General features: G+C 43.8%; 2 protein-coding genes across 2 annotated transcripts; both read right to left on the reverse strand.

Moving 5' to 3' along the window:
- Positions 1-6,965, reverse strand: kif3b (kinesin family member 3B). The gene is made up of 9 exons (XM_071535165.1): positions 6,905-6,965; positions 3,793-5,299; positions 3,239-3,340; positions 2,715-2,837; positions 2,083-2,201; positions 1,334-1,450; positions 967-1,072; positions 393-604; positions 1-210 (listed from the first exon to the last, which is right to left on the reverse strand). Exons 2-9 carry the CDS (start codon positions 5,194-5,196, stop codon positions 105-107), a joined length of 2,289 nt encoding a protein of 762 aa, XP_071391266.1. The 5' UTR covers positions 5,197-5,299; positions 6,905-6,965; the 3' UTR covers positions 1-104.
- Positions 6,966-7,375: 410 nt separating this feature from the next.
- On the reverse strand, positions 7,376-12,264 carry pofut1 (protein O-fucosyltransferase 1). Its single transcript, XM_071535166.1, has 7 exons — positions 12,126-12,264; positions 11,326-11,447; positions 10,891-11,073; positions 10,358-10,470; positions 9,821-10,013; positions 9,015-9,257; positions 7,376-8,604 (listed from the first exon to the last, which is right to left on the reverse strand). The coding sequence occupies exons 1-7, from the start codon at positions 12,262-12,264 to the stop codon at positions 8,410-8,412; spliced, it is 1,188 nt and encodes a 395-aa protein (XP_071391267.1). The 3' UTR covers positions 7,376-8,409.
- Between the last annotated feature and the right edge of the window lie 2,372 nt (positions 12,265-14,636).

Here is a 14,636-nt window from a genome sequence, read left to right on the forward strand (position 1 = left end):
CAACAAAACAAAACAAAACCCATTCTCTCAAAGTTTTGGGTCCCAAAGGTGAAAGATGTGCATGAGAGGTGGGTGGTGGTAGCAGTAGTGGTGGTAGGGGGCTGTCACTTGGGCACCAGGCCGCGGGATTGTGGGTAAAGCGGGGATCCAGGACTGGAGGGGCTGAACGGAGAGGTCGGGGTGCTCGACTTCTTGCCTGTTCTCGGTCGACTGGGTGGCAGAAAGCAAAGATAGACGATTAAAGGGATTGTGGGGATGACAGAAAACAATTTGGTTTACACTTATTTCATACTTGACTAATCATACAAATAATGCAAGCATGAGCAGCAAGTGTATATAAATGAGGTTCTGGCAGCTGAGGTAGAACCACAGAGGACGGTTGTTTGTCTTACCCAGACTTTGGTTTCTTGAGGCTGCTACTGGCGCTGACTGGCGGCGTCGGTCCCAGGCTGCTGTGGAAGCCCGAGGCGTCCACCTGGATCTCGTCCTCATCCCTGAGAGCATCCTCCAGAGCTGCGGCCACCGTGGGGGCGATGACCGGCTCCTCGTACTCCTTGGTGGTCCGAGCCGGCAGGTCCATCTCCAGCATCAGGATGTTTTCAGCCTGGGGGGGGGGGGGGGGGGGACGGGACGGAAAGCAAAGGGTCAAACTCGCCATTCAGACAACTGAGTCAGACTGGGAGAGAGAGCGTGCAGCAAAAATATGGTGTTAATGTGGGTGTAAAGTGTCACACTTTGCAATATTAGCTTTAAAAATATTGTGTGTAACTGCTGGCTCGCTTGCTGAATGGTATTTATTTTAAACTGTGTTAAAATGCTTCACGTTATACTCCTGCGCAAGTTGTAAACCCTGTTGATGAATACACATATGCTACAATTCTGCTATTGCTGGAGTATTGAGTAGTACTAAGACCATTCATTGCGAGGTTTATGTGTATGTTTATCGATAGTGGCGGTGCAACCTACTTTGTATCTGATGTCAGGCCTCATAATCATGGCCATGCGTGCGTGGTGACTGAGAGGCCTCCTGTAGCCCACTGCCGACAACGGCCTGCTCATCATCTGATGGTCGCTGAGACAGAAACACAGAAAATGTCACAATTCACGCACAGTTGGGGAGAAATGTATTGTTCTACATGCGTCTCTGCAATACACTGTCTCTGTCTACATGTGTTTCTCAGCAGTGAGGCCTTCTGTCGGAGCAGAGGACAAACACTGCAAGGGACAGGGGTTATACACGTGTGCTCACAGTGAAGCACTTTGGTTAAAGCCATTGAACTGGATTAAGCATGTACCAAAAGGCATGTTATGCTATGTGTATTCTGTTACTTACTCCTCTATACGTGTGATGGGCTTCATTTTCCAGTGGTCGTCCTCCTCATCGAAGAAGGCTCTGTTGACTATCTTGTTCTTCTCCTCCAGGGGAATGAAGTTCTCGATGATCAGATGCCTGAAAAACAAAACAGACAGTTGATCAGACAGACAGTTACAGACAGATAGACAGGCAAGCAGACAAGGCAGAAATAGACAGAAATAGTCAGAGTAAAAGACAAACACACAGGCCGACATACAGACAGACAAGGAATTCAGGTCAGTTTTGCTGTGTATTAGACTGACGCAGGAAATCTAATGGTCTGAGGCAGTGGTTTAGAGATGCTATAATTAATTCAACAGGATGCCTGGGTCACTAGGGAAGAACCCAGGGCTGAAAAGACCTAAGATCCAGCTAGTCCACATATAAAACATGATGAAAGCATAACCAGAAAATTATTTAAGCATTACTTCAGTATGTAGAGTCAATTCTGTGAAAGTACGGTAATGCATCTGTAACTTGGCATTGATAGCCTTCAATTACATGCAGTACAGCATGCCAATCCCTTTTGCTAATGATGCAGGCAAAAGCCCTCGTATTGCTCAATCTCAAGCCCAAATTCTGATAACAGCATGCAATCAGATGTGGCTCGGGGATGATCGTATGTCCTCCTCTGCCAGGGCAGAGGAAGTCCATAACAGATATACTATTGATCGCCCCCCTCCGCTGTCTTCCTGTTGAGTGAGTAACGTGATATGCGGACTCCATACTTGAGTTTGAGCTCCCTGGTGAGCTCGTTCTGGGTCTGTTCCAGCTCCTGACGCTCGTTGATGTGCGCCTCCTGGACGTCATGTATCTCTGACTTCACTGCCTGCAGCTTGGCAAAGAGCTGGAAACAGAGAGGGAGGGATGGGAAGGAGGGATCAACAAAGAGGAAACGGGGAGGAAGGGTGATTAAAAAGGTACACACCAATATAAAAAAGGAAAGTAAAAGTAAAAGGGAGGGAGGAGCGGGTTATTTTGACGCAGGTTACCGTGCTGAATAGTCTTTTTATAAAATAGTACAGCCTTGGAAGTTGGCTTGGACATACTTGTCTGTCATTAATGTAAAACTAAAAGGAATAATAATAGGCAATCCAAACAGACAAACCAAGGCAAAAATATATTCCTACTCGATTTGAAATATCTGACCTACTTATGAAGCGTTTCATAACCAGACACATAAAGCCTCACAAGAGCATCAGACTTTCAGGATGAAATAGTCACCACTGACTATGGTGAGCAGGTCTGGAAACATCGTAAATAAAACCACAGGCTGACGACAGACTGCCTTGTGCCTGTTTGGACGGCTGACAGGACGGATAGCGATTTCCTCGACCGGCATGGTAAACACAGCCGCTACCTTTTTCAGCTTCTTGGTCTTGATGTCGACCTCTTGCTGCAGTGAGCTGTAGGTCTCCTTCAGCTCCAGAGTCTCCTCATCACGACACTCCACCTGTTGCTGCATCTCACGCTCTCGCCGTTTCTGCAAACACACACACACACACACACACACACACACATGACACAAGTCATGCACTCCTCAGCGCACATCGCAAGGCTCTGTGTGTAATCAGACTGCGTGAGTCATTGCTTGAAAGTGAGCTAGTCTTCTGGCATGCAATCTGCACCAATCGGCTAAGGAAGGGATAATGTCCAGCGAGCTGGTCAATATTGCAAAATAAGCCCTGACAGGTTCAAGACCCCAACACGAAGCGAGGGACCTCAGATGACCAATCACACCTGAGCATTCAACAGAGCCATGCAAAACGCATTAAAAAACAACTATCCTGTGCTTGCCTTGTAAAAAGACTCTCCTTTCCTTGTGACCTTCAAGCAAATGCATTTATTAGATAACCTGAGCACAGCCTTAGCCCAAGACTTTACCTGTTCAGCGATTTCCTGTCTCCTGTGCTCCAGGATTCTCTGCTGCTCATTGGTGTGATCCACAATGTTCTTTCCCCCTACCAGGAGCTTGCTCTCCATTGCCTGGATGGAGGAGGAAAAAAGAAAGCATATGGTACAGAGGGGATAAAATAAGATGAGAACCTACGTGGGCTTGTGTGTGTATTTTTCAGATAAACAAATCATTTGTATTTTTCAGATAAACAAATCATTTGTATTTTTCAGATAAACAAATCATTTGTCACTTATGGATCCAGGGAAATAAATACTGGTGTTCAGGCCAGTAGAGTGTTAGTGTAGTTCAAATTCTTGCCAGGTTTAGGCAAAAGTTACAAACACATAGGCTACTTTATTGTCAGTAGGGATGCTCCGATAGATAGTCCGCTGATCTGATTTTCACTCTAAATAAGATTGGTGGTGTGTAATTTGTCCAATCAGAAGAACCAATCTGATGACACAACACATGTAAGCTAAAACCCAGGATCGGAGCATCCCTAATTGACAGGTGTACATCCAGTCTGGCAAAGGCTGCTTACCTTGACTTTGGCAGCGAGCATCTCTCCGGCCTCCCTCTCCCTCTTCAAGTCTTCCATTTTCTTCTCCTTCTCCCTAAGCAGCCGGAGTTTCTCCTCAGCCACCAGACTGTGATCCTCCATGATAGCCTTTCTCTCTCTCTCCAGCTTCTCCTGCTGCTCCCGCCAGTAATCCCCTTTGTCATCCACTTCCTCATCGTCGTCCTCTGTCTCGCCTTCTTCCAGATCCTCCTCATCGTCCCCTCCTCCGACCCTCCTCCTTTGCCTCCTCCTCTTCTTCTTTCCCGAGCGCTTTTGTAGCTGCTCCTTCAGCCTTGCGATCTCCTCCTGAAACTCCCTGAGCAGGGCGTCCTTGGGGTCCTCGTTGATGCGAGGTTTGTTCTTGATGTTCTTGGCCCTGTTGGAGTAGCGCAGTGTGGTCAGCGTCTCCTCCAAGTTGTAGGACGCCGGGCCAATGTTGGCAACCATGACAGTGCGGGCGTTGCCCCCCAGAGAGTCCTGCAGCAGACGAGTGAGTTTAGAGTCTCGGTAGGGGATGTGGGTGCTCCGGCCATCCACCAGAGCTGAAATGACGTTCCCCAAAGCAGAGAGCGAGAGATTGATCTTTGTGGCTTCTTTGAGCCTCTCCCCCTGAGCACCGGTCTTGGTCTGCCTCTCACTACCGGCCAAATCTACCAGGTTCAGCTTGCCCACTCTGATATGATTTTCCCCATCCACGCCCAACTCACTGCACTCAATGGTGATGACAAAGATGGCGTGAGAGCGCGAGCTGTGTTCGTTCATGTTGGTGGCGCCCACTGACCGGTTCTGGTTGCCCACGTTCATGACGTGCTCGATCTCCCGCACACTCTTGGTGACAAATGACGAGAGGTCTTTGACGTACACACCCGAGTCAGGCCTCTCCTTGAGTTCAAGGCGACGCGACTGGTCCTTGGAGAGCAAGTCTCTGATCTCCTCTTGATAGATCTCTAGATATGACGCTCTCACCAGGTACTGCTGATTCTGGGACCGTGAAATGTGTGTGAAGATGTGGTCAAAGGAGTTGGGGATCACCCCTCTCCTCTCTGGGTCATTTCTCACCCCTTCCATAGTGTAGGTCTTCCCTGTACCTGTCTGGCCATAGGCAAAGATGGTCCCATTGAATCCCAGAAGAACTGAATCCACCAGGGGCCTGAAGGTTTCATCATAGAGATCCACTTGTTTGGAGTTCGAGTCATAGACTGAATCGAACGTGAAGACTTTGGGGTGTTCGTGGGATGAGGCCTCCCTGGGGTTCCTGACGATAATTTGGCCCAATTTGACATCAACGGAGACCACCCTATCAAACTTGGCCACCCGTTCCTTCTCGTTCATGGGCCGACAGCGGACCACCACCTTGACCGACTCAGAGCTCTTGCTCTTGGACATGGTGAGGAGTGGCTGATAACCACTCTTCCTGGCACTTTGTCCCCTCTTCGTTCCAAGTGCAGCTTCAGTTACAGTTCAGTGTCAGAAATGCCCACATCAGAACCTGTTAGACAAGACACAATCAGTGATCAGTACCAGCCTGCTCGCAATGGCATTATTGTCATGATGACATACAACCTTGATAATTCATTGCAATACACATTTTACATGCATATGGGGAATTGCCACATAGGGTTCAACATAACACATAGCTACAGATTGACATCAGCTATTAGGGATGCCCCATTCATCCTTTCAGGTTTCACTTTCATTTGTTTCACTTTCAGATTGACTGCCCTTCTGTTCTTCTGCACTGACAGCACTCAAACCAAGTGTGGAGAGAAGTCTGACTGATGCGGAACAACAAGGCTCCTCAGTAAAAACAATTATTACTGTTAAAAAGGAGCCGACTGCAGAGGAGTCATATCAGCTATCTTAAAAATGAATCTGGGAATATAGCCTATGCCTGTCATTAGGTTTGTTGGAGGTGACTGCAGGCAGGTAGGTACTACACCCTTCAATAATTTGCAGATTAAATGGGAGAGGCTTGGTATTTTGGATGGGAAGTGATAGTAGATCAATCAGGCGGTGCAGGTACCTTCACTCGTCTGTGCATTTTTTACCATCTCAGACAGCAAAGGACGCCACACCATGTCTCACTATTATGTCACTCTGTGTGTGTTCAGTTACACAGCGGGAAAGAGGGGAAAGGGAGCGGAGGAGCTGATGGTCAGCTGGTCCGTGCATGGTGAAATGATAGTTACACAGCCAGCTCTCTATAATGTGAAGTCAATTTGAGGTTGAAATGATAAAATACTTAAAAAAAAAAAAATCTTGCTGGTGGGAACAAATTTCGTATCTGTGTATGAGAAATCAATTCTTCTGATGAGACAAATTACAGACCACCGATCGCCCTATTTAGGGTGACTATGCTCGATTTCGTTCGGAGCATCCCCATCAGCTATGATCTAGCTATAGTTACAGAGAATAAGTAACCAGTAATACAGATCAGCTACTCCTGGCCTTGACAGCTGTTTCAGACACAGGCTAATGTAAATGTTTTACTTGTTTCCCAGGTGTCATGTCACATACCAACAACCCACGTCAGAATTGAAGAGGTTACATTTAGCTAGTCAAAATTAACAAGTTATTTGTGCTTTATTTTAACACTGGACAGTAGCAAGTATACGCCACCATACTGGTTAGCTAATATGCCAGTGCCACTACCCCAATTAAGCGAACTAAAATTAGCTCCTTCACCGGTCCGGCAACTATGAATTAGGTTAGCTCCAAGTCGGACCTCCAGGTTATCTCAAGTGACAATCGTCGGCATCATTCTGCCAGCTGTAGCAAGTTCATAAACTATGCTACTTAGGTTACCTAATTAATGTTATGAATGGTTTGTCATGTTAGCCTGCCAGCTAACGCCAGCTTGTACAAAGTGCTCTCCCAACAAGTCTACAAGATCGGCCTAGCAACGGCAAACACTGGTAACCTTACGTAGCTACAAGTCTGGTAGCACTACCTGGCTAACGCTAGTGAGGGCAGCAGGCAATGCAATTCACAGTATCGCCATACAGAGATAACACGCAAATTAGACTAATAAATCCTTTGCATCAGCTCCAGATCATAAATACATCAACGTCGATAAAAAAAAAAATTCAATTACCAGTAGTCAACGTTAGCTAATCCAAAGCTCCCAGTCAGCCATTAGCCGCTGCTCATCCCTGAAAAACGGTCCAGAACAGAGTTGCCAGATTGTAGTAGTACTATCCCCCTTAAAGGTGTTCATGAATACACCATCTTAATATTTCCTTAACGAATTCCTGCGTTTCTGAGATAAGAGATATGATACATCCAAACATACACTTGTGTGAACCCATTATTCGTTGGAATGTGAATTAACAAAGAAGATACAACCCCCCACTTATACACACGGAAGGAAGGAAGGAAGACAATACTATAAATTCACAGGAGCCTCGCAAACCTGGCAACCCTTAGCAAGCCTCCCTGTCGAGCATAGCTGAGTATATCAGCTGATTCTTCCAGCTATTATTCACAGCTAAGCTTCCAATGGGGAAAGTAAACAGGCTGAGACTGTTGTTTCTTGGAAACATTAGAGTGCATCAATTTATTGATGAAAAACATGATAGAAAAAACTGACATTTAAACTATAAAATCAATGCGTTTATTGGCTTCATACAATTAGCTCGGCACTCATTCCCACTTACATTAAATAAATTCAGCCATTTTCAACCATACACCGTGCATATCAACTCTTTTGTCCTCTTTTGTCCCCCCTGACACATTTATTCACATTCACTGAATTACAACAGTGCTGTCTGCATAACATTCAAACCAGGCCTACAGACATTTTGTCAGTTTTTGGTCTTGGTAAATTGAGAGGTGGAAAGACGGTCTCCTTTTTCCTCCCTATAATTAGTATGTACAGGATCAGTTACTGTGCACTCCTTGGAGGGGAAGGGAGAGAGTAAGAGAGAGTAAGAGAGAGTAAGAGAGAGAGAGAGAGAGAGAGAGAGAGAGAGAGAGAGAGAGAGAGAGAGAGAGAGAGAGAGAGAGAGAGAGAGAGAGAGAGAGAGAGAGAGAACATGATCAGTGACATTACAATCAGTGCAGGGTTCAGTGAGGTGACCTGAGCTCCTGCTAACTTGACTGGAATGCAAAACATGGTTACAGCTACAACACATGGCTGTAGCTAAAGGAAATGTTACAGGAAACAGTGTACTTCCCTGATGGAAAGGAAAACTTGCTTCAATCTACATAAGCAGGGAGAGACAACTACGAAGAAGCCAAATCTCGAGAGGGCACATACAAATACTGTTTGAGCACTGACGGACTTCCAAGCAGGGAACAGACTACAATAAAGTGTCTCTTGATAGCAGCAGTGTCCATGTCATGACATCCTGCAAACATTTCAACTACACTCTCAACCCGCTACATCCTCTCTTAAGCCCTTCCCCCATTCTCACAGATTAAAACCCATTCTAAAATTGGACCTGAGCTTTGCCTGTTACCTTAAATCCTACCTTTGCTCTACACATTACAAACCATCACTCAAATTAACCACTGGCTTCCACGTGCACCTGACAGTCAGCCAGCATCAGAGTCCAGAGGTCCTTCATCATGATACTTCAATAAGTCAGTTATTCAAACTCATAGCTCTACTCTCTCGTTAACTTTGCCAGGCTTATCCATGCCAAAAAAGGATGATGAACGGCCGTGGACGTCCCGCTCCCTCTTTACAAAGGCAGAGAAGGAGGAGACACAGTTGCCAATGAAGTGGTCGGCTTGGCCCAGGATGTACAGGTCAATTTGGGCCGAGTCTGGCTGGAGACTCACCACCTTCACCTGCAGAAGGCAGAGGGAAATATACAAATATATACGTAGGGAGGGAAATGCAAGATTAACTCCCATTTAAATTCTGCCTAATGAGAAAAATGCTTGTTACAGGATAAGTGGGTAGTAAAATTTCAATAAGACACTGTCTAACTACCTCTATACATGGAGGGCTGAACTTCACCTCTGTTGGGTTCATGCATGTTCTACATCAAATAGCTTCTGGGAACTATGTAAAGAACTTGGTGATGGTGACAAAACTTGTTTTACAAATTGTGCTACAGACATGTAAGTCACAGTATAACCAGTCAGTTCAGGTTACATTTAAGGTCACACATACCAGGAAGAAATGGGTCACGTTAAAAGCCAGAGTTACTTATTACATACTTGTAAACTCCACAAAAGAGGCAAAGCAAACCCACCTTGCCCTTAAAGAGCTTGTCAATGTCCCTGCTGTGGGACTCTGAGTCTGTGGCGATGTAGACGGAGCGGGCGGAGGTCTTCTTCACCCACAGCTTGATGGCCCTGCGGATCTCCGACAGGTCAGGAAGGCACATGGTCATGGTGAGAGGCAGGGCCGTCTGGCGGTTGTAGCCAACACACTGGGGAGAGGCCATGAAGTGAGGCCCTGCATCGCCGCTCTTCAGCATCTTGCAGGCGTTTTGCTGTAGGGGTGGACAGCAAAGATTTAGGAGGGAAACTGGATGATGGAGGGAGTGACAATCAACCAAGTACAGATTCTGTACAGTCCTACAGCACATAATGGTTTTGCAAACTAGCCAGCTAAAAAAGATTTCAAAACTGATTGCAAAAGTGGAAATATCATCCAGAATCCATGTTAGAATTGTGACTAAAAGTATTTACAATAGTATAATAGTAAAAACAAAGGAGATTTTATTTATTTATTATAATTATATAACTTTTTATAACTATAACTATAACTTTTTACTTCATTTTATGAAGTAGATATTGCTCAATAAACAACTCCTCACATGCTACAAACTGTGATGGTGTTTGATAACGCGCAGGTATAGAGGAGTTAAGTAAATGTCTGGCCTGATTTGTCTCTTGATAACAATGGCACCATAGAAAATTCCAAAATCAAAATCACACTGCATGATATGTATGTGAGTCAGCGTGTGAGTGAATGACTAAATAGGAAATCAAAAGACGGAGGGAAAACGACTATTTGTGTCTATGTCCAAGTATGTCGTGAAGGCCATCTCACCCAGTCGATGCCAATCCTGAGATGAATGCCAACGTACGGCCTGGTCAGCAGGGCAGTGATGTGTTCTTCTCCCTCCTTTACCATGCTCTCTGACCACACCATGTAGCGCTGCAGGCCCACATGCTCCTCTATCACTGGGAACTGGGCAGGAGCCCCAGGCATGGCCAGGACTGGGTGCTCTGAGGGAGGGAACCTATTACAACAGGAGATGCAGAACACTCATTAAAAAAACATAAGAACAATATATTTACTGGGGAGTAATAAAAATCTGTATGTTTCAGGCTAGAAAACTTCCTTACAAAATAGGGAGACAGAAAATTAACATACAGCAGCCACCTCTTGTGTTATGATTCAAAGGACTCTAATAAGCATGTGATGATAAAAGTCTGTGGTATTTTATTTTAATGTTTTATATCAGATATAAATATTCTACCTGTGGCCATGGTACAGTAGGGTTGTATCATGTTGCAGGGCTAACACATAACTTTTATACTGAACACTTTGCACATAGAATTATGAAATCAAATGAGAACTCACTTCTTTATCCACTGAGGTTGATGGTAGGGACTGAAGGAAATGCCACCAAACAAGACAGACTCGTCAAAATCCACACCAACATGGTCCCAGAATGGACCAAATGGGTTCCCATCCTGAAAATGAACCAGAACAATTTGTTCATGTCAGATGAGTGAAACAATAGACAGTGAGTGAATTCTGAGTGAAGATATCAATGAGCCTGGGGTTCATAAATGTTGGTCTGTGGGCCACCAGAGGGCAGCGTTTCAATCTCCTATTCATTTTTACTGACTTTCACTACAAATCCATGGACACTACCAACTGAGCGATGCAAGACTACTACTATCACACACTCAACCCAACTTTAAGCTGCTTTCAAATAGTAAAAAATCCTTTTTGCCCGTTTAGCTTTACCTTGACCTCATTCGCACATATCTATGAGGGAAGGAAAGGAAAGGAATACATGGAAAGCAGCAAACCAGCTGGTCATAGTCCCTACACCACTAACCAAACAAATTACAGATATTAAAGATTCTACTCGACTCGACTCTCACCTTCATAGGGCAGGATTTCTTGTCTGCACTCCTGTGTGCGGCAGTCTCGAAGCAGTAGGCGTTCCTCTGTCCCGAGGGCCAGTATTTAGGAGCCAGCTCCTTCATGAAGGCCTCCAGACTGACCACACGATGATAGGCAGACAGGGCCTCCAGCTGGAAGAACTCACTGTAAGGAACATGGACCTGAATAGAATAGAAAAGAATAGAATAGACCTTTATTGTCCAATTCAGGTACAATAACAGGGCACATGCACCATACAGAGGAGATAAGAGAGAGACTGTATATTAGTCACAGTATTGACATGTGTGAATTTAGAGATTTGGGAAGCATAAGAGCCTGGGGTAGAGAGAGATGAGTTGAGAAACCTTGGTCCAGTCCTGTGTGCATATTGATAAATGACACACTGTTCCCCATGCCTCACTGATTGTACTTACATTGGTATAAGGGGGTGTATGGTGGCGGTACACAATCCAGGGAGGGACTGCCAGGGTGCGGTTCAACATTTTTGCAAATGCCAGGGACCCCAGGAAGTGGTCCGCCTGGTTTCCAAAGCGGCCTGAAAAATAACACGGGACACTAGAAAACACTCATTTTGTGACACTACATTTTAGACCTTCTCATGTGCAGGAATTTAAAACTTGAGGGAATGGAGGGAGATGCAAGGGCAACTTTATATCATTTTAATTATCCTATATTCAGTGAATGAGTTGTAAACACAATGTAGCAATAGTTGTCATTATTAGGCTAACTCAAGCCAATGATGGTTGGTGCAGTGATACAAAGTGGCAATGTCCAACAACTTAAGTTGCACCCTATGTTGTCCCATTTAGCTGCTAGCAACAGTTACATCTGTTCCCTCTTGTGTGGAGTGTTCACGTTATTCCCACAAACTTCTTCCACCAAAATACATTTAAAAATATATATATATTGTGAAGGACGGTATCGAAAAGTGTTAACCATTTCTCAAAGTTGAAATGTGACTGAAGTTAGTGTTCCATGGTGAATTGCGTATATGCCGAATTAAAATGTGGGTCCTAACAATTAAAAAAAACGCCTTGATGTCTTTATGCGGTAAGTACCTTTACCGATAGGAAAGGTCACATTTTTGAATGAAGTTCGACGTGAAGTTTTCTCCATATAAGAGAAAACGTTATCGCAGCTAACCTAAAGTAACATTGACAAGCTGGTGCGTGCAAACAGAATATCAAAGTTACGGTTCCACACAGTTAATTACCCATGCAAGGGCAGTACAAAACGTAGCCATTCTCGTCCCATGTCAGGTCCTCGGCAAAAGTCCCACAAGTTTGGAGCAAAAGTGCTGAAAGTAAACATGCGAGGGTGAGAGCAGGGAAAGCTTGTTGATTCGCCGCCATTGTGATTCATTCAATATCCCAACATGCATTGCTCGCGTCAGTTTGGGTTAACCAGTGAGTTGCTGCGCTGAGAAGAGTTGGATAGACCTACAAGTCTAAGGGAGTCCAAATGTAACTAAATAACAGCAAGAAATATAGGAAATATATACTGAAACCATGTCCGGGCGTGTTCACGTGTTTTCTCTCTGTATAGGCTCACGAATCGAAAAGGAATATAAGCTTTCAAATGCTACCCTAACGAAAAAGGACTGTAGTAATCCATTTTATAAGGATACTATACAAATATCACAGCAAAACTCGAATCCCTTCCAGGACTTTTATGAATATGGCATATTTTTTATATAATTTTATAGCAATACCATATAGATTCTAAAAATGCCATGAAGTACAATAAAGTCACTATAAACTATGTTGAGCACTGCAGACACACTATAAATCCCTATAGGAATATTATGGGAATAATATACAGATTTTCGTTAGGGTGGATAAAATCTGAATAAGACAATAATATAGTATGCCATGTCATAACCATAATGTTATAGTGATACCATAGGAGATTAAAAAAAAAAAAAAAAAAAAAACTACAACAAGGTCACTAAACTCACTATTGAGCACCACAGACACACTAAAAATCACTGTAGTTAAATTATACTGTAGAACACTGCAGAAATATATAATAATACCATAGGAGATGGTAAAAATCTAATTCAATAACTACAGCATGGTCACTATAAACTCACTATTGATTATCAGACACATTATAAACTCCTAGGACCGTTATAGGAGTACTACTATGATTTTTCATCAGGGTGGATAAAATATGAAAAGTTTAATCCAAAATAAGACATAAACCGTTGACACATGTTCTCACAAAATGACTCCCAGCTACACTCTATTACTCAAGTCATTAGCCTTCTTAAAACTCTTGAAACATCTGAGAGCATGTGATCATCTGTGTCTCTGAAATCATGAACAATCAACATCATAAGAATTCTTAATCCTATAACTATTCATCTTATAGCTATTAATCACTGCATGTGTGAATGGGTGAGCGAGTGAGTGAGTAAGAGAGAGTGAGGGAGGAAGGAATGATATAGAGGAATGATAGATACATACTTACTGGCACAGAGGTGACTCATGTTCCTGGCAATGCTAATTCTGCATATATTCTGCACTTTCATAAAAGTAGACTTGATTGCACAAAGCTCTGTGCCTACAAAGGTTAAGGTCAATCAGAAATTGGTTGAAATGAATGATTGGAAATTGTTTATAGGCATAACATTTGCTTGAACCTTTGCACTAATTCACAGGCTTTGAAAGTGAATAGTGATGGATGTTCGAACATATTGCTCACATGTTTAGAGTTTGGAAGAAAGTCATGGTTTTTACAGTGAACGAAAACACAATCTATGAATTCATCAAACTATCTCATTGTTTGTCTAATCTCTTCTGACTGCTCCTGCAGATAGATACACAAAGTGGTCAGATAAAGTTCATGATGCAAACAAAAATTGCATTATAGATCTTCCTGCTTTGCCGTGGATTCCCTAGAAATCAGATGGAGCCAATCAGTGCTATGTCCAATGATAAAGACGCAGATGAAACAGGGAGCAGAGTTTCCAGATCTCTGTCATTAGGTCCTTCATTAGAAGCTCACATGTGTGCTCAACATGCCCAAACCCACTGTACTCGGTTGGCATGGCAACATGTGGCCTGGGTGCGGTCGCAAACCTTTGTTTCTTTAATTTAAATCTGTGGACTCTCTCTTTCTCTCTCTCTCTCCCCCTTTCCCCTCTTTCTGTTTCAAATAACACGTCAAAGAAGCACATGCCAGCCTTGTTTGACTGAATTGAGTGATAATTGCTTAAATATGTCACATTAAAGAGATCATTATCTACTGTCAAGAGGGTATGACAACTGATAAAATGTGCATATAATTTGTTGTATATTATTACTCCCAGAAATGTATGCATTTTGTTGGCATCTGTTGCCAGTGGATTAAATAAAATGACCCAACAAATAACAGTTGTGGTCCAAATCACAAAAAAACGAGGTGTATGGGCTGTGGAAATGCAATGTAAAGTTTCCATTTTCTGTATTTAAATCAAAATCCACCACTTATTTTGCACGTTCCTCAGTGACACTGATTATACCAGCTCCAGGAGTCTGAGAAGTTCGCTATTCTGGCTCTTGGCTTTGAGGGAAACGTCTCTAATCCGTCCACACATCCTCCAGCTCAGCCAACCCCATCTAACGTATTCTCTCTTTCTATTCAATCATTCTCGTTTTTCTTTTCTCTGATGCACGACAGCTGGCTGCTCTTTCCCTCTTTTCCTGTGTCGTTCTGTGTGTCTGCTCCTCCCCCATGCCTT

This window comes from Centroberyx affinis, unplaced genomic scaffold (genome assembly GCF_046629955.1).
Source record: "Centroberyx affinis isolate AG114_WGS23_722 - 3 ecotype Tasmania unplaced genomic scaffold, CSIRO-AGI_Caff_v1 ptg002675l_1, whole genome shotgun sequence".
Lineage (NCBI taxonomy): Eukaryota > Metazoa > Chordata > Actinopteri > Beryciformes > Berycidae > Centroberyx > Centroberyx affinis.